The sequence below is a fragment of the Strix aluco genome, chromosome 21 (genome assembly GCF_031877795.1).
Source record: "Strix aluco isolate bStrAlu1 chromosome 21, bStrAlu1.hap1, whole genome shotgun sequence".
In the NCBI taxonomy this organism is placed as follows: Eukaryota; Metazoa; Chordata; class Aves; order Strigiformes; family Strigidae; genus Strix; species Strix aluco.
In genome coordinates this window covers 10541557-10562323 of record NC_133951.1, presented here as the reverse complement: position 1 = coordinate 10562323, position 20767 = coordinate 10541557, and the positions used below count along the sequence as shown (strand labels likewise).

The 20767-nt window shown below is 46.3% G+C and overlaps 1 protein-coding gene across 1 annotated transcript in view; it reads right to left on the bottom strand.

Annotated features, from left to right (window-relative positions):
• RHBDL3 (rhomboid like 3) overlaps positions 1 to 20767 on the bottom strand; it is a 70348-nt gene that overhangs the window by 29103 nt on the left and 20478 nt on the right. The window contains exon 3 of the mRNA XM_074846812.1: positions 3161 to 3319. Within this exon, the coding sequence (XP_074702913.1) occupies positions 3161 to 3319 (159 nt within the window). The remainder of the gene's footprint in view (positions 1 to 3160; positions 3320 to 20767) is intronic.

Genomic DNA, 20767 nt, shown 5'->3' with positions numbered 1-20767 from the left:
CTCATCCTGTAAAACTTTCAATTTCAGAAATTTAAGTTGCTTTGCTGAGTTGAGGACAGGTGTATGTTTTATGTGGGTCTCCTTAAGGTGAGAAGTCCTAGAATTACATTTCTGGTGCATCTAGAACTTCACAACACACTTTGAACATTGGGAGATAACACAGTTCTGCTCAATAGCAGTCCTTTAGTTGGGGATCACAGTATCTGAGAGTGCAGGCAGAGTTCTTGGTGCTCATGATGATGTTGGAGCATATGGGTGCAAGCATTTTTTACTGCCCTCTCTGGGACATCCAATACCCTGGAGGAAACAAAGTGTCAACACTACTGCTCTGTGAAGTTTATGGCCTGTAGTGTCCCTTGGAAATAATAATTTAATGGAGTTACAGCTGCTTCTGTGGTCACTAATAGCATCTCTCAGCATCAGACTCTCTAGTAGGTAGCCAAGCACCCTGCAGAATAAGCAGCATCGCATTCTGTCATGCTTCCAGGGAACCCGGCAAAGACGAAGGGTTCTACCAGGCTGAAAAAAGGGAAGACCCTCCCTGCTCGATTTTGATCAACATCAGCAAAGCTGACAGAAAAAACAGAAAGGATATTATATCCCAGGACCTGCCATTGAAGACAGAGTTCTCTTGATGCCCAGTGGTTAAACCCTACCTCCGGCTGGGTTCTGAGAGACAGCACATGTTTGTATGTTGGTTTTGGCTAGGATAGAGTTAATTTTTTTTTCATAGCAGCTTGAGCAGGCAGCTCATCAGCTCCTTTCATCTCCATGCTTGGAAAGAAACCAGAAGAGCTGCTTGTGAGACATACACACACAGAAGAGTCTCCTTCCTTCCACACCTCTGCTTTAACAACTGCACTGTAATGTATCCTCCCCTCAAGGCCTCTCCTGTGGCCAGAGCTTTATTAATGTCATTTTACCTCTCACTCAAAGTTTCAGTACCTTGGACATGTTTGGGAGGCCATGAGGTTCTCTGATCATGTCAGAATATTTGTTCATGAATAGTGATGGAGAAAAGGAAAACCACACCCACTGAGCCATGCTTGTAAAACCTCTGTGGATCTAGTAAAAGGTCAGCCTTTCCCTTCCCCACATCCAGCACCACCATTTTTGAGAACAGATCAATTCTTGCTAAGCTACTGAAGCAGACAAATTAACCTGAGCAAAAAAGCAGAGATGGCTGATGATCATCAAGCACAAGCATGCACTTAAAACACCAGCACACATAGTTTCCAGGATTGACAGCTATAAAGGAAAGGAAATCACTTATTTCACAGTGATTCTGTGTCAACTGTCGTGTCTCTTTTCATCAGAAAGTTCACAAGGCAGGTTTGGGAGCAGGAAACTAGAGAAAAGAGAAGGAGCCCTAAAAAGTTAGGAGGTTGGAAATCAACGGCAACTAGAGGAGGAGTGAGAAGAGAGATGCCATTTGTAAGTAGTTTAATGTTCTGGCATTGCATTGCCTATTGATTAGAAAGTGAAAAAAAATGCAGATGAGGATAGAGGGACTGATGACAGAAAAATCAATTACTTCTTTACAGGAGTCATTCAATAGTAGTGAAGGAAATTGGCCATTTTGCAGAAATCACATCAGGTGGGTGTGAGCTGGCACCATCTCCTATTCCCCAAAGGAGGAGGATGTCCAAGCCTTTCACCTCCCACCTGCCTCTCATTAGCTTGTACTGCTCCAGAGCTCAGTGGAGCCAGGAGAGAGGAAAAAGCCCAGTTCTATTCCTGAGCCTGTTGCCAATGTGTTGGCTGGCCCTAGGCCATCATTCCTGTAAAAGATATTAGATGATACCTCTTCCTGCTACCTAAGTGTTGCGCAGCTCAATTAGTGAATGCTTGCATTTGAATATACCAAACTGTAGAACAAGCAGCTGTTACTATAAATACACTGCTGATCACAGAGTACCACTGACCACACTGTTTATTAAGTTGGAGCTGAGGAAAACCTCACACTCACTGTGATCTACTTAATTGTTTCTACATTTATTCTACTGTGTACCTAAACACATGCAAGGGGCTAACAAAACAGCTTGATTAGATACAGCAGATCTATGTCATTGCATCACAGTAATTTCATCTTCACTGCCCATGGCCTGACTGAGGTTGTGAGCTGGACGCCTGACAGCTGTGCCCTGTTACCACACTTTCCTGATTAATGAGAAGACAGGACATACAGAAGACACTTTCTTTCTAAACCAAGAACACATGCATGAGTGATCATAACAAATGGAGAGATCAGATTCCCATGTTGACTGCAGGAACACACAGAGATGCAAATTATACTCTGCATCAAGAACACATCCAGCTTTCCAGTAAAACCTTAGACACCATCACTGACTTTCATTGCTCGTTGACTTTGTCACCCAGATTGCTCTTGCTGCTGCACTAAATTTGCTGGGACTCCAGGGGGGAATGACAGAGCAAGAACAGAGCAAAGCCCCTGGAATGGCCACTGTTCAAGACACCTATCTTGCAAACGTTTCTAGGCCATCCTGGGCATCTAACAACACATGTCTACATCTGTGTAGACTCGCCAAACTGCCTTGACAAGAAACAGAGAGATCCCTTCACTAATTGACTCATTAGTAGAGATAGAGAGGCATTCAGATCATGACTCATGCAGTCTGAGACATCTCACCTGGGAGAAAATGAACATGACCCAGAAATACTTTATCCCTGTTGCTGTTGATGCCTACAGCAGTGCAATATGACTCCACCCAGCAAGTCAACACAATATTATCTATAGATTTTGTCTGGAAGTGGTGAAATCTCTAGATAAAATAGGAGACATCCAGACTGAGAGACCTCTGCTTGCAGACAAATGGCTTCTTACAACAGCTACCAACTGATACTGAGAGCAAAAGCCTCTAAACTAACAGCAGCCACTGCTTCGTGCTCCTTTTAGAACAGCTCCCACAGTTTCTTCCCATACAAACTTGTTTTGCTGGAAAAATCAGCAGCAACTTGACTCTTGGTTCAAGAGTTCAGTCACCACTGAATGCCTCAGCAAGCCCATGCAGAGTGGGATGCAGGGGTACAACAAACACTGGTGTTGATAGATGGGAGGGAGAGAGAGAGACTATCCCTCAACAGTCAGTGTTTTAAGCAGAGCCAAGGACTCACAGGCCCTGCCAGCCAGAGCACTCACCAGGTTGACGAAGTCCTGGTAGCAGATCCTCCCCTCAGAGTTGCTGTCTGCCAGGGCCAGCAAGACCTCCAGCTTGTGGGGGTCCAGCTCCGAGCCGTGTCTCTGGAGAAGGGAGCGAAACTTCTCGGTGCTGATGTAGCCGGTGTTGTCAGGATCGAACTGGGATAGGAGGGGAAAGTGCTAGAATTAACCATTCCACATTACACACAACTCTGCCCTCCTATGCATTCATCACCTGCAGCAGACCCCCAGGGAGCCCAGGGGCTGCTCTAGGCTTTGGTGATGCAATGCCCTGCAATCACCCCGTCTCCAGCTTCCTTTCACTGCTCAGGGACTGCAAAGCACCCTGCTGCAGAGAGGGTGAATCCAGGCATCATCACCCTGTCTCTACCCAAGCTTCAGCTAAGTCAGCTCCCTTCATCTTTCTTCCCTCTGCATCATCATTTATCTTGGCTATTTTTTATATCCCTCTTTTATCTGGACTCTCAAGCAAACCAGAGATGCAGTCTGTGAGATAAAACATACTGAAATCAGTTTTACTCATGTATTTCCTAACTCAATTGCAACACAGGAATATGCCGTCCCTCCTCAAGCGCTTTCTGTGCTCAGTGTTTCTGACAGTCACCTTTCCAGATCACATCTACAGATGCCTTTAAAATGATAAATGATAAATGTTTTTACTGAAGAGCTCTCTATTTTTACGATGGATTGGAAAGAAAGTCTTTGGCTAGGGAGAAAAGCAGATGAACGTTATGTCAAACTAAAAGTGACAAGGCAGCCAATGACGTTTTCAGAACATAAACCAGAGTCATTAGAAGGAAAGTCTCCGGTGAGATTTGGAGTGAATCCCACTCTGACCAAAAGCATCAGTGTTTTTCTTCAGACTAAGTGGTGAATCTCCTAAAAATGCCATTGACCAAAGAGAGACAGCTTTGCAAGGCTGTTCAAACTTAGGACTGCTTCCAGCGGGCCTCTAGCCCATGCTGAGCTCCCCAGGACACTCTGCGGGGGGCTGCCAGCTCACAGGCGGGCACACCCTCAGCCCCAACAAAGCCAGTGCTGGCACCATGCCGAGCACGTTTCTTTTGTGCTTTGAAAACTAGTGGACGCAAGCTGCCAGACCAGCCCGCACTAGCTGTGTTGCAGTCCGATCTCCGCCAGCTCTCTGTTGCTGGGAGATTTGCCTTTGATTTCCCAAACTTGGCTGTGAGGACCCTGGTTCTCAGTGGCCTCCTTTTGTAGATAATGATATCAAGCTTGTTGGCTGGATTGAATGGCTGTCAGGGGGCAGGGTAGTCAGGAGGGAGTCTTTTCATGGAAACATTTGGGACATAAAAGGCCTTGGCAGAGCCAAAAAGGTCCTGACAATCCTCACTCTTTCCTAATGGAGAACAAAAGCTGAACAGGCGCCGGGCCTTCGAGCAGACACAGCAGAGTAAAGGCTGCCTTGGCAAGGGAGGAGGTGAGAAGGGGGATGTGGCAGAGGATACAGCCTGCCAGTGGCAGGGCTGGCTCTGCTCTGCAGCAAGCAGAGAGGCTATAAAACAGACCATCCTCAGGCACGGGCAGCTTCTTTAGAGGACGCAGTGCCCACATGTGAGGATCTGGCTCTGTGTCCTTCTGGCCTGAGCACCTTCATCCAGCTGCTCCTGGGGACTCTGCTATCACTGGTGGCTTTGCTGAGGAGGAGCTGTCTAACCTGAGGGGAGATCACAGCCCCTTGCTGGAGCAGGCCTGGTCCGCTATTCTGTCAAAGCAGCAGTCCCTCTGTGAGGAAGCTGCTGGGGCGAGTGGATTACACAAAACAAGACAAACTAAGTGACCTGTGAAGACTCAGAGCTGGGCACTCTCCCCTGTCCTCTGCCAAGGGTTGTTACGACCTTGCGAGGTGGCCTGGATGTACCTTCCTGACAGCTGGCACTCAGAGCCAAAGGTGGATTTCATCAGCTGTTTACAGTTAAACAAGGGCTTAATATTAATCCCTGGAGAAGTTTAGCTCCCCTACTCCAGCCCACTCTGATGCTTTGAGTTAACAGATCAAATTCTAAAACCAGTCCCAAAATCAGGGCTTCCGCACGCAGGCTCAGCTCTGATGCTTTTTGGCTCTTGCTGGGAGTCCCAAACCAGCCTCAGTTTGCAGTGTCCAATCCCAAAGGCACAGATACCCAGGAAATAAAGTATTATTAGCATAATACCTAAGATGACCTTTCTCAAGGGGAATTTACAGAAGCTGGGAGATGAGTCATTCAGTGAATAGATCTAACACCTGCAATCCCATAGATACTCCTGTGTTTATCCTTGTTTCCTGAAAACATTTGACCTAACCAACATCTTACTTAACTGCACCACTTTAACTATATCTTGGCATTTAAGATGTCAGAACCTATCTTGCCTAGGACAAAACCATTTGCTCCTTGAAGGCTTAAATACCTCCCTACTTTGAAGGCCAGGGTCAGTGACTGAAGCCTGGGACTCTCCCCATGCTGTGTGCACGTTGTTTCACTTTGTAGGAACGACCAACAGCCACAGACAAGGGGAACGTGGCTATTGCTTCAAAGGGCAGAAGAGATAGAGCTGAAGCACACAGGCTCCCAAAGCAGAACAGAGCTGCTCAGATCACAAACCACTGCTCTTCCCAGACTGTTCTGTTTTAAAGCATTCCAGACAGAAACATTTTGTAACCAAGAGCAGAAATTACACAACCACTTCAGAGCTTCAACCCAGCCCACAAGGACACACTAACGACTCCAGACTCACTAGTGCAAGAGCAGATACTCCCTGTCACTCAAGATGGTACTGCCCATACCTGTTACTGGCTGCTGGCTTTCCAAATGGACGGACAGCTGAAGCCTGTCTGTTAGCTATGAACTGCTCCAAGGATGCTTCTTTCTCACACCAATAGGCACCAGCATTCCTCCTTTAGCTCACTGTCTTGCTGCTTGTCTCACCAAAATCAAAGCAGTGGCAGAAGGTAGCTAGTATTTTCAGTACTGTAAATGTGCTAGGAAGCCTGTTCTCCTCTTTCATGTTACTATGTATAATTTTCTTTTTGGCACTAAGTTAATGATACTAATTAGAAATAGGTTTGAATTAAAACAGTGGATCTGAACAGCATGAAAGAGTAACAGGTGAGCAATGAACAACTGGTATCTGAACTAAAAAAGGCCTGCCTCAGAGCAGGACCAGACCGCTGCTTTCACAACCTGGAGCAGAATGTTTTACTGTAAACCCCAGCTGTAAGGGAGTTCTCTTATTTATGTTTAAACAACTTGTTTCAGCATACAAAAATCTCATCTGTCACCACAGCACTCAAAATCCACCCCAACACTTCAAACTGCCTCAAACCCTGTTTCTGATATCACAGCTAGCCACAAAAATCCAGGAGTTGAGCTGGTCCTGCAGAACATGAGTCCCCACACATGGCAAAACCAACATGTGATGGTGCACTCAAAACACTTGGGTCCACTAATTATAGAAGAGGCAACTGACCTTTGCTAGACGCTTCATGTATTTATCCATGATGATCTCGTTAAGTGCCAGTTTTCCCACAAGCCCAGCCGAGCACCTTTGTGTCACCAAGAGGACAGACGATGTCTGGCAGCCAGCAGCAGGGCTGCGCTGAGCCCCAGGTCCAGCCCCACAGGGAGTGCTCCCCAGGCAAAGCCTCCCAACAGCTAAGTCAGCACAGTGGCTTCCTTCAGCGTAGTTACTGCTGCCTCTGCGCATCTACTTGGGCAGACAAGTGCAACACAACGGGTGCAGGGATGAGGAAGGCTATCTGCCCCCCCCTCACCCCCCCAAACAATAGGACACTAACGGCAATTTCATGCAACGTTTCCTCTGCATTTCAATGACAATCACCCTTAACTCCCTTGATCCTCAACCAGGCTCTTAAGCAAAAATGTAAATATGTTAATGACCGTAGCAGCCATCTGACCCAGGATCTTAATTCCCTGGCCCAAAACAAGCTATTTTTTCCTATTTCTTCCTTATTTTAGAGCAGACACACCACAAACTGAAGGCCCCATAGCAAAACTACAAGACAGAAATAAGGGGAGGGGGCCCTGCAAACTCTGATGGAGATAGGAAATATGGTTGAGAAAATAAAGTGAAATCTCAAATTGTTCCTCTTTAATTAAAGACACATCAGCCACGGCTGAGTGAGCAAGTAGGGTGGAGGCTGATGCTGCAGACAGACAATGGGTATCTTGGGAAAAGGCAGACATTTCACGTAGCGCAGCCAGCTGCTCCTCTCCCCCATGGCAAACGGCCCTCTGGGGCATCAGAGCAGCTGGAGAGTCAACAGCTGAACTGGGCACAACATGAGGATCCTTGGCTGGCTTTAGGATTGTAGATCTGTTGCAGGAACAGAATTTGCTACCATCCATGGTTTCGTCATTGAGGGGCTTTGTCTTGGCATCACCCAAGCCATAAGTTGCTTCGCAATGGGCAAGGCTCCAGGCAACTTCATCTAAACTGGAAGTTGGCTTTGAGCTGGATCAGTCCCTTCAAAATCTGAATCATTCTATGGTTCGGTGGTATCTTTACTTCTGGGAGACACTGACCCCAGCTCTGCTCCAGACTAGGAGGCAGATTCTGGAAATAAATTGCCCTGAGCTTCCCCTCCTATTATACGGAAATTACAACTCCTGCCTTATTGCCCACCAGAAGGGAGCTATCGATAGCAGGCCCGCTTTCTTGTTCACATGTAGACCCTTTCCTGCCAGAAAGGGGGAGTCAATCACATGCAAAATCTGTTCATCTCCAAGGGTTTCAGAAACCACTCTGAGCTTTTCTGGATTTGAACTCAGACCATTAGATGGCATTGTCTGCAATCTAGGGATGCTCACAAGCTTTGGAAACAACCAGACCATCTCCAGCCTCAAGGGCCATGCCGGAGTTAAATCAAGAGTCTCCAAGTCAATACATGGAATTGACAGACTCCAAGTTGAAGCTGTGAAGAGACATTTAAGACAGGCATTGAAACTCTCCTCAAGATAGTCACACATTTTACCAGAGCCCATTCTCTACCCTTCCACAGTATCTGGGGTCATGCTGTGAGTTGGTGAGAGGGGGTTTGTTGTTTGTGGGTTTTTTAAAAAAAACCCAAACCAACAATATGGCAACAGTGTATGTAGCATTTGCTGCTTTGATGAAGATTAAAGGAATGACAAGGCAGAAGATGAAAGTCTGCCTTATAATCCAAATGAGAGAGCAAAAAGCAGGGGCTGTTTTAACAGGAGTTTCATCACTGCCTGGTGGTGATGATGATCTGAGCAGCTTAATGATCCTGCTCTCTCTTCCAACTTGTGAGAGGAGAAACCCTGATCCAGAAGAGAGGAAGGCCAGTCAAAAGTAAATGCATATCCCTCCATCTTGAAATCCACCTTCTCACCATTAGAAGTCACCTGATCTGAGTTGCCTGAACATGTGTGGTAAAACATTAGTGCTGGCTTCAGTGATGCACACTCTCTTCCCCTGTAAATAATGAATTTCTCCACCACTGCCCAGACAATATAAAGTGCTTAAGGGCTGTCCAGCAGTACTTTTAGCGCATGTTAGATTGCTTTGACCTGAGGTGAACCCGAGGGCTGAAAACATCACCCAGCTCTCAAAAGCCAGATTGCATTTAAGCACGGAGGATATACCCTCACTAACTCACCAAGCAGGGCCCACAGAGAGACCTGCTCCCCAGAAAGCTGCAGCGAGAGAGTACAGAGCTACCCAGCTCAGCATTCACCTAGGCGGGGAGGCGTTCACAGAGCCCATCACCTGGATTCAGGTGTGTCTCTGCAGGAGCACATGGCAAAGTGGAGATGGTGGGAGAAGGGATAAGATTCCCTTTTCCTTGAAGAGCAGAGTAGCCTGAAGGACCAGGTTCATCAGCTAGCCAGCCAATCTGTAGAGGCATTTCTGCGGTAATTTATTTCTCCTACTGTCTTAGGTGCAAAGACAAGGAAGGGACCTACATTACTACCATCTGTTGTAACCTTCTGCAAAAGCACTTCATCTAAACAGACACTGGAAGCACAGATTCAAAGTGAATGGGAGAATAAAAAGATTCAGGAGTGCACCACTGCTCAGTTGTTGGGCAGACAGGAAAGAGGGCTCTCGGACCAGGTTTGATTCTTGGTATTGCCAAGATTCCTGGAGTGAGCCCAGGTGCCTCTTGTAGTGCCTTGACTTTCCCATCTACAAGGCACAAGCAACACACCTCTGCCTGTGTGATCCAGCACAGTGAGGGCTGTGGAGCGCTTACAGAGTGTTACTGGATAATGGCTGCAATGACAAAGGACAATTAGCAAGCCACAGGGCCAAGCCGCACAGGGAGAATATGAACAGAACTGGCCTTCCACCAAGGTTTCATGTGTAGAAACGTATCAAACTTTCCAAAGCCAATGACAGCTGGACACCACACTGAACTCCTTGACTCCACAGAGGTTCAGATCCCTCATCCAAGCCACCACAGGCCAAGCAAATCCTGCATCCAGAAATCCCAGGAATTTCTGACTCACAGCTTGCTGAGGAAGCCTATCATGCTCAGCCAGGTACCCAAATCCATGTCTGTCTCCACGCATTTTATTAAATGCAAGTCTCTCCCCTATCCTTCCTCTGCCTGTGGGTTTCTTGCTGCAAGTCTTTGCTGAGACACTAAGAGAGGATAGAGCTGAGATGCACTCACAGGACCTGTTGAGCTAGCTTTCAGTCCACTGTCACCTCGATGACCCACCACTCTGAGCGATCCCACCGCGTCTCTCCAGATCAGCCTCCTGGCAGAACGCTCACAGGAATCAGCCTCCAGTCTCAGCTGAGGAATTACACACAGTGTTCAAGCCACCCAGAACTAAATTATTCAAAATATGCCACTGTGCTGGCTTTGAAACCAAAGCCACTCCCCAGAAAGAAGCCAGGGTAAATAGAAGCTCCATTATCAGGAGCACTGACAAGGGAGGAGATGAAGCACTAAAACTGAGGGAGATAATTACGTGATTAACGAGACAGCATGGATGGCAGGAGGTGCCCTCCATTATGCCACAAGGCTTAATGCGAAGAGACATGTTTATAGACTGAGCCTTCTTCAGCTCTGCTTCTTCCTGTTTTATTATTTATGTAAGTGCATTAAAACTAATGGAAAGAAGCTGAGGCACTCTAAAAAGTGGTGGGTTTTTTTCGGTGGAAATATAATTTTAAATCCTGATCCAGCACTGGGCACCTTGCACATTCTGCTGGAGAGATGTCCTCAGCTGCAGCAACAGGCTGGGCAGGTGACAGCCCAGACTGGTGAGTCATGTACCCTACATCTCCAGCCCAGCTCTGGTGCTGACTGCACATTTCTGAGATTGTGGACAAGGTGAAGCCTACAAGAGATCACCTAGTGACTGCCATGACCAAACCCACCCTAGCAGTTAAAACCTTTTCTTAAATCCTTAGGCAAGAGGTTTAACTCTCTTTCCAGAGCTACTTGTCAGCACTGGTCCAGACATTGTTATATGTACAAATGCCCAATCTTTTGAATTGCTCTCTCTTTTGAATTCCTCTAGTTTTTAGGGCTCCACAATCTCCTGAAGCAATGAGTTCTGCAGTCTAACTAAAATAAAACCCTCTTTTCATCTGGATGGTGTAAGGCCTTGAATATCAAAAGCTGAAAACAGCAATATCCATACTACCATGGAACACAATATTCTCATTCACCACCACATAATTATTGTTTACATCTTTTTAGTCATGTCTTACTGGAGAATCTCAAAACCCTGTATCAATATTAATTACATCTCTCAGGGCTTCTACATCATGAGAGGACATAATGTGTAAGCCACTTCATTCAGAGCTGAAATGCAATACACTCTGGGTGGGATGCTGCCATATATTTGGACTATGTAACTCAGTAGAAGGCATAGCATGTAAAGTCAACCTCACAACTGGGAGACAGACAGGCTCTAATCACTATTGCTACGAGGAAATTATAGAAAAAAACCCAAACCCAACACACAACAGTCAGAAGAGCTGTTCAGCTGGGGCTGTATTTCAGGCCAAGTTCCTACAGTCAGATCCCTGCTTGCCCTCAGGTTAATTAAACATACGCAAGCATTTCTGAAAAATTTGCTGCTATTGACAATGTCTCCTGTCACAGCGGCGTCTCTGCTGGTACAGATGAGGCAGATGAGCCTTCTCATTCAAAACAGGGTTTTGGTCTGATACTATCTGGAAAAAGTAGCATAGGTCATACCTGCGCAAAAGAGTCAGGAGTAGCTGAAATGCTTCTGTTCTGTATAAGGACAAAAGCCCAATGAATTACCTCTATCATATGATGATGATATACTTTCTGACCCAGCAGTAACACTGGAGAATGTTACACAGCAGCTGCTAAAGTTAGACAGTTTTGAATCAGCAGGTCAAGGTAACTTTCATCCAAAAGATTTTAAAAAGCCGGTACTAATACTGATTTTCTGCAAGTCTGGGAACACTAAAGGAACACCAAGATCTGCTTTTTACCTTTCTTCCAGCTCTGAATCAGCAATGCAGCACTTCCAACCATGGCTCCAAAACTCCTGTCCAAACATGGTGACAGGCACCCACACCACTCCCAAAACTGCAGGGCTGTGACAAGAATTTAATGGGACAAAGCAGGTCTGTTGGCCTAATAGCAACCCCCAGCAAATGAACAGATGATTGATACTGAGCAATACATAATCGAAAGAGGACTGGTCTAATATCAGTCAGAATAGGCTACAGAAAATAGATTATGTTCAGCTGATATTACTGGGATGAGAATACAAACTTGGCACAAATCATAAGACAAGATTGCTGGTATAACTGATTTCTGCAGGGCATCTGACATCACCAGACAGCCCTCTGTTTGAGGACTTACTGTGACACAAACTCAGGCTGTCACACATCCAACATGCTAAAGTCTGGTTATTTGACAGGTCACAAAAATAAAACTAAACTAGAGAGCTACCATCACATGGAGATGCCACTAATGGGGACCCATGAGAATTCATTCTTGCCCCTACAGAATTATCATTAGTGACAGGAGAAAGCATAAGTCTGCATCATGCTCACCGATGAGCTAAAGCAGCAAGTTACTAAGCATGAGCTGGGTCTTCTGATAAAGCTGGGTGCTTGCAAACAATACATATAACAGTAAAAACAAACAGGAAGGCATATGGCCAGGAGCCAAGAATGCCAGCCAGCTTACAGGATGGGGAATGCCATCTACAGAAGCAGCCACTCGGGGAAAAAAAAAAAAAAAGCCTTTATTTGTTACACTGAGCGCTCTCAAGGTAACACTGCCTTCAGAAAAGGAACCATGACCTGCAGGTTTGTAAATGAGGTGACATTACTTCTTCATTTGGCACTTAGTTACTGGTATAGTCTGACTGGCTTCACTGACAGGCTCAATTCATTAGCTTGTGAAAGGCAAGGTTAAGCAATGACTTGATCACTGTCCAGAAGAACCACAAAGGGAACAGAAATTTGGCAGTAGAGGATTCTCCACTATGACAAAGGTATTACCACATCTAGGGGCTAGAGGTCAAAACTGGGCAGCTTTAGATTAGAATAAATTGATTATTTTTGCTATTAACACATGGAACGTCTCATTAACTTCACCAGAGGTTTTACAATTGAATTGCAAGTTTTTCTAGGAGGTGAGCTATGGCCGAGGTCAATCAGAAGACCACTCAAAAAATCTTCTGGCCCTCGTTATGAGAGACTAGGCAATCCCAGCAGTTCCCTTCTGACCTGACTGCGAGTTATTACGGCTCAGAAAAACTTAAACCAAACAGATGCATTTAAAGCTCCAGCTAACAACTGCAATAACATACATATAACCAGAATGACCCACATATACTGGAATTATAGAACAACCATCACAGAGCAAAATTCCTACTAAACAGACTGGGAAACATTTAACTCATACTCATTTTACATCTGGCTTTGCTCAATCATGGGGACTAGAAGCTACCAAAGAAACTCCTCTGCTTTCCAAGCTAAACTGGAGCAGAAGATAATGTCAGCCCTCTGAAGAGGAGACAGAGGTATTGCGTGATTCCCTGCAATGCCTTGTAGGCACCTGGCATTCCACTACGACATAACTATCTCAGAAGTACTCCAGACAGGCTGGTTCCAAATTGGAGCCCAGAGCTGGGAATATTAATTACTACTCTAACCTCTATCATTTAAACACTTGAGAGCAAGCAATCCTGGTTTGCATCTTTCCAGGGTGATCACAGGGGTTACAACTGCAGTAAGGAGCCAGACTGCTGGAAGCTGCACTGGTTCACATTGTTTCTTAGGAGATATATCCAAATCAGTCCTGGATGACACCCAGACTGCAGGTTCCCTGCATGGAGGACTGCAAGGGTAAGATCTGCAGCGTTTGCACTTTCCCAGTGTCTGCTGTGTCAAATATACTTTGGTTTAAGGGTAGAAGAGCTTTGTCCAAGTGCCAAAGCTGCGCAACCACAAATCGGAAAAAAAAAATCAAACTGCATTTTTGGCTTCTTATATGCTCTTACTGGATATGAGGGACAAACGCAAGGCAAGGCACAACGTTTCTAGAGTTCTCTTTGCCACAGTTTTCAAACAGACACAAAACGCATCTGAAGTTTTAAAGCAAATCACGATTTAATAAAGACTCCACAACAGGAATGCAGCTGACTTCATAGGAAGAAGGACTGTCCCTGCAGGTTTCCAGCCCAAGCCTTGTGGCTGGAGCAGAGCAGTTCTCCCTGCAAGGGACCAAACGCAGCACTGGCCTGTGGCTAGCTGTGCCCTGCAAGGTGTAGTGTTTCTGTGGGGCCCAAACACGGTGCGCAGGGAATCCCTTTTACACACTCACCAGCCTGACAACAAACTGTACCACACAGAAATCCCTCTTTTAGTCAGTTACTTGGGGAAAGGCTCCTTCTCACAGCATTAACAAGTCCTCACAGAGCCTGGCCCTGCCTGGGCCCTACCGGGGCTCCTTGCTGGCTCAGGAGACAGCAGCAGACAGTCCCTTTGCAGCCTCCCACACAGCAGAGCCCTCGTCCTGTCAGTTAAACCTGCACTCACTCAGAGCCCCTCTCCTTGCCTGCCTCCACCTCATTTCTGCCTCCTTTACTGACCTAATCAGATTTCTCATGTGTGCAGGGCTCACACACGCTTTAAAGAGCACCTGCTTCCTCCAACAAGCCTGTGCACTCTTCCCAAGCTCTAATATTCCCCTTTTACTTGAACAGACTGGCTTGAATGCAGTTTAACCATTCAAAGCTGAAGCCCCCATGGGCACCCAGAGGCAAGCAGACCTCCCACTTAGTTTTCCTGCCACACTGCAGCAAAGAGACCTGCTCCTTCACTAGGACAGGGTGATGTCTGCACGTTGCCGGCAGGGCTGTGAGCTGTAGGGGACCAGGCGCACAGCAGGCTGGCCGATCTTTGGCAGAGGCCTGTGGTCCATATTTGCTGCATTAAGACTTAGAAACAACAAGCCCTGGCTACTGCAATTCACAAGCTCTATTACTGGGGTGACACTTACAACACACACTTAAGTGCAGAGATAGCTTTCCAAAACTGTTATGACCTCAAAGCAGATGATTAGAAGAAGGAAGCAGAGAAGACACAGGCAACAACCATCATTAGAGAGACAGCATAATTAAGAGCATGCATATTACACTCCTCAGTAATGAGGAAATCAAAACAACCCCCCAGAGTCACCTGAGAGCTGCAAACAAAAGGGAAACAAGCCAGGAGGGAGAGACAAAAAGACCAGACTGAAAAGGAAGGTTAGGAAATAGCAATACTCTTCCTCTTCATGCATCATGCTGTATCTCTGGGGAGCAGGAAATAAAGGGGGCAGGGGGGGAAATCTTCTCACCTGCAAGTTAACTAGAGAGACTAATCCACCCAAAACAATCCCACCTGGCTTCCACTGGGGATTAATTAGCCCATCAAGTGGGGCCAACTTCTAGCAGAGCATCCTCATGGAGCACACTGCAGGCTGCTGCACTTCGGATGGTCACAGAGAAGGGAGTGCAAAGGCTCAAAAGGAGGACTGGGGAAGGGGCAGGAGGAGAGGGCAGCCCAGACTGGCTGAGAGGAAGCCAGATGAATGGAAAAAAGCAAGCAGGGAGGTGAATGAGCAAGAGGTGATGAATGGTAGGGAGGGCATGGAAGTTTTACACAGGGCAGAGAGCAAAGACAGACCTGAATGGGGAAGACTGAAAGATGCCGCTTGAATGGAAGGGGAAAGAGGGAGGAGAAATGAGGCAGAGAGAGAGCTGAGCAGCACAAAGTGAAATAGTGCAGGCAGAATAGCTTCCCACATGGACTTGACAAGGCCTTAGAGAGAGAGACAAGTAACACAGCATGAACTTTAATCCAAGAGCAGAAAAGCTGCCTGGAGCAGACAGTGTTACTGTCGTCTGTCCCTGTATAATCCTTCCACCATCAGGCACCTTCTTTGCTCCCAGTCAACAAATTCTCATGAACCCAGAGCAACTCGAACAGCAGCCACCAAAGGCCAGACAGCCCCCATCAAAGTTGTAGCAAAACTGAGTCTGTGACATAGAAACAGCTGATGGGATAAAGCACCAAAATAATTACAAGCAGCAGTCCAAGAAATGCAAGTGTAACGCTACCCTAAAGGTGGGACAAGATGCAGTTTATATGTACGACATAGAAACACCGTTTATCATCAGTGTTATTTGCAGGGCCTTCCTCCCATTTCTAAAGCCAGGATGATATCTTCAAAACAAAACTTTTTCAAGTAAAAACTTGGAGATTTGAGTCACACCAAGACTTTCCTGTGAATTTGCCTTAGATTTGAATATTGATTGTTTAGAAGAACTTCCCTCAGATTCTACAAGACCAAAACACTGGACATCACCATTTTCAAAATGTTTCATTAGAAAATTGCCATTTATGTTTACATTCAGAGTACCCAGATGGTTTGGCTCAAGTCAAATTAAATATTGTGCTCAGAGAAACAAAAAGTATTTTTCCCAATCTTCTGGGGAATTGCAAACAAAGCTCTACATATCATTATTCACCCACCTCTGTCCTTTTCACAGCTGGGGAAGATAAAGCATTTAGAAAGGACACATCTTATTACTTCAAATCTCACTGGCAGAGCCCAAAGCTGGATACACTCCCATCCATTTTGGGGAGTCCAGGTTGAGATAGGCCAAGGTATCCGTTATCCTCCTAGGTCTATCAGTCACCCCCTACATGACCCTGTGCCAAATCTAATTTTCCCAATTGCAAAGCAAAAGATACAGTAACTTGCTCTAAAAGGGATAGTGTAAGGTCTTAAATCATAGTCCTTTACTTCATGCTCAGAAATTCTTTCATATTTATCAGGAACAACCATTTAAAGCTAATTCAGTGCCTGAAGCTCACGTTTCACTCGCTCATAGACTTCACTGTCACACAAGCTGAAATGAGAGGTCATAGAAACCCAGTAGAAGGTGGGACACAGCCCTCAAAACAAACACAATGGAAAAGAAAACAAATTTAAATCTAAGACTTGACCCTACTTTGCCTTTTCAACACATCAGGGAAGTCAAACATACAAATTGGCAACACTTTAAAGTGTTGCTAGAGGAACCACGAGGGGCCCATCTGTGCCTCAACTTGAGACTCTGGTTCTGCCTCCTCCTTTTTGTTTCTTGCACCAAGCAAATATAACAATACCAATGCAGTTAATTTCAGGCAAAAAATGTGAGCATCCTGGAGTCCGAGCACAAGCAGCAACTCATCTGAGAAAAGACATAGGATTTCTTCCCCCCCCTAAAGAAATAGCAAAGGAATTCCTGAGAAATCTGGGCTGGATCATCAACCGTCTCAGAGAGGTCCAAAAATATAGGACAGAGACTTGGGATCTGGCTGTTAGCAATCAGGTCTCTATCACAGAGTGCACTTTGATATAATAATTTGTGCTCTTTATGATTCACAGTGGTACCGCTGCCGTTGGCTCAGTAGACAGATTCCACTTTATGAACTGGGAACTCAAGGCAGAGAGGCAAAGTAATTCACCCAAAGATGCAAGAGGCTTAAAATACTACTATGGTTGAGATAAGCTGCCTGTGCTCCAGCCACCTCCATGAAGCACTCCTACACTGCCAACTAATAAAAATTGGAAATTGCCAAGTACTAGAGGAGGGATTTTTAGGGAAGGGTTAAGATAAAGGTCAAAGCACCCCCAGGAAGTACAATAAGCTTGGCGATATCCACAAGCAACAAGAAAAGATGTCCAAGTGTGAGTCTCTCCTGGAAGCAGAAGGGAGATGAAGAGATGGACGTGTGTTTGTGCAGGCATACGCACACACAGCAGCGGCAGAGGAACGGTAAGGGTCTCCAGAAAGGCTGCTCAGCCAAAGCTGACAAGCTTGAACATTGCAACTTCACAGGCCAGTCAAGCCCATGAAGAACCATTACTGCAAACAGAAGAGTGTCTTGCTTTTCCATCTGCCAGCCTGGGCACAGGCAGATCATGTTACATATGGCACTGGGGGGAAGGGAAAGAGAATATGAATAATTCTCAATTCAGTGAAAGGAGTGTGAGCCGTGCAGCTGCTGCAGTACAAGCAAGCCCTAACAGCACTAGCTGTTGCTTTAGGTCAAGAGATCATACCATTTCAGCCTGTTTCCTGACTTGTGCTTCGTCCCAGCTGCTTTCCTCTCCCTTTAGTGCCTGCCTGCAGGAACAGCTAGCTCTCTGGAAGAAATCCAAACACAAGGAGAAGAGGTTACATGTGCCTGAGGGAAGTGACAACACAAGGCAGGTCACTGCTTAGTCTAAAAGCACTGAAGCAGGGTCAACACCTACTAAAAATAAATACGTAAATACTCACATACATACTATACAGAAGAAGGATTTACTCAGATGGGACAGCCAGGAGCTCAGGCATGCTTGGAGTTCCTTGAATCTGCATCTCTGGGAAACTGGCAGTTATTACAAATGAATCAGACAGACTTATGCTGCCAGTGGCTAGGCACTGACAAGTCATCCTCCCTCCAGGAAGGGCTGCTGTAGCATCCATGCACTTAGAGACCACCACCATTCCACACCCAGCCTGGCAACTGTAGTTCTTTTCTGCTCCCCAAATCCAAGTGTCCCATATCAGACAGCCAAGGCAAAGCCACTACCACAGGCTGGTCAATCTTCTTATGCAAATGAACTTAGGGTAATAGGGACAGTTACAATGAGTCCCTGACAATGTTTGCCTTTGTGCACACTAGTGGTAAATATAGACTGAGCTGCTTTCTAAGGATGGGGGGTGAGGGGAGAGCTGCACTGAGGGACAGCCCCTCAGCTTCTCAGAGGGATGGTAAGGAAGTAAGCACTGTTTAAATGCAAGGATGTTCTCAGAAGCGTGGAGCTGATGGGCAAGGAAGGAAGCAGATGCTGCAAATAAAAGTCATTGACTGGAAGTCTCAAAAATATTCAGGGAAGCAGAGCCACTGTGGCAGGCCTGTGGAGCTATCCCCCCTGCATTACAACCTTCATTCCACAGACAGAAAGCTTCCACAGCATTCATCCAGCTGAGAATCTCAGCCCGCAGGATTGAGACACCCGAGAAGAGCTCCCACCAGAGCCAAGACTGGATGTAGCACAAACACCCCACCCAGAGCAACTGCTGGCAGTCTCCAGGCTGCAAGCGCACAGTGGCTGACTCTGGCTCAGTCACTCCTGCACTGACGGCTTTGCCTCTTGGTTATCTCAGCACGCTTCAGCCCCATGAATCTCATATATATGCTCTACTTTTGTTGTAGCCCTCCAGGGCCCATGCAGCAGCCGTGGAAGAAACCTAAACAAAAAGCAGTCGCCTCCTGGAATCCTGTCATGCAAACAAGACTCTTCCCACCCATAGCCACAAGGACTGAATGGCGAGGGACTGAACACCCCCCACCCACCCCTGCCTGGTGGTCTTTTTGTCTCGTGACCTTCCCCACACAAACACAACCCTACAACAATCAGACAGGCAACATAATGCGCCAGCAACCGGCTTTCCCAGCCCTTCAAGGCAAGCTGGGGAGGGAAGGGGGGAGAGCTGGGGAGAGCTGAAAGGATCTGGGGATGAAGAACAGATAGGATGGGCAAGGAAATACCAAGCAGTGTTTTAATTTCTACTTGTACAGTCCCACAAGCCAGGACAAAAATAGTTCTAATGAAAGACACAAAATAAATGTTATCTCAAATGGCTTAAAGGGACATGGGAATACCAGCCAGTACAATTTTCATACCAAAAAAATAAAATAAAATCCAACAATGCTTCTAAACCCTGTTAACATCTTTTAACATTCCCTCCAAGAAGCCCACAAAATTGAGCCCTTTGGTGCAAACTTTGCTAGTTTTACTTGGCTATCTTTGAGATGGATTAAATATAAAAGGTCTTCCTTTAGACTGGGAGAACACTTTTTTGCAACAGCTGTAGCTATAGACAGCACCAACACACATGGAAGCTCTCCCTGGTGTGACAGCTTCAAAGAACAGAAAGTTTCTGCCAGTTTGTCCTAACCATGAAAAAAAGAGAGTTATCACCTGTGCTACTGATAGCAAGGAGTAAACGTACCTCCAGGTCCCAGATTGTCCTTGCAAGGTAACAGATACCCTTTGGTTACTGCAGGACACATATCACCTCTGGGAAAGAGCAACAAGGGTCTCCAAGGACTTGTTAGGAACAGATCAGTAAGGTAAGGGGAAATTCCTGTCTTCTGAACTGCCAAGGGATTCTCCCCTGCTCCCCATGAACATACAGGAAAAAATAGAGACTCCACAGGAAATCAAACCAAATAAAGCATAAAGAAGTATCATCTCTCAGGGCCTGGATTCAGTGATTTTAGCAGGGCTCTCAGCTACATTTCAGGGCACTGGAAATACATACTAAGTACCTTTACAAGGAAAGGAGGCTGTGCTTTTGCCAAAAGCTAAGATCTGTGTCCCATGAAATCCTGGCAGCTGAGGCAGTAACAGAAAAGCAAAGCTACGGGAAAGCACTTGTGTGATTTACAGACACATTAGCCACCTAGGGAGCGTGTAAGAAATGTACAGTAAGAAATGACATCTCAACTCCTACTGCCAGCACCCCCCCCACAACGCTGTTACTATTATCCACACCCTTGATTAAAGCACTGCAATCACACAGTGGAAACCACCTGACGAGCCAGGTATGAAATCACCTCCATGGGATGGTGCAGCTGATGTAAAGAGACAAAGTCTCGACAAAGGCTGCTTGCAGCAGCTGGGTGCAGGAGGCATCTCCCAAACCCAGAGCGCAGTGCACCAGGCCACATCTGGCCCGCTGGCCCCGGTGAGGGGGTACAGAGCTGCAACCAACTCTTGCCTACGTCCTGACATGAACTGAAGTAACTGGAAGAGCAGCAGCACCGAGCCCGCGCACAATTGGCAAACTTCCCACAGCAAGGATACTGTCTCCTGTCAATCCACTCCAGCCTTAATCCTCTGTGGAAAGATCCCATCAGCACCATGTTAAGAGGCAATCTTTCAAGCCAGATGCCAACAATTAATGACAGCGAAGATGAGGGAGGAACGGACAGATGGAGAACAGATATAACCAGGCTCTGCTCATCACACTGAGTGACTTGGAGGAGCTGGACAAG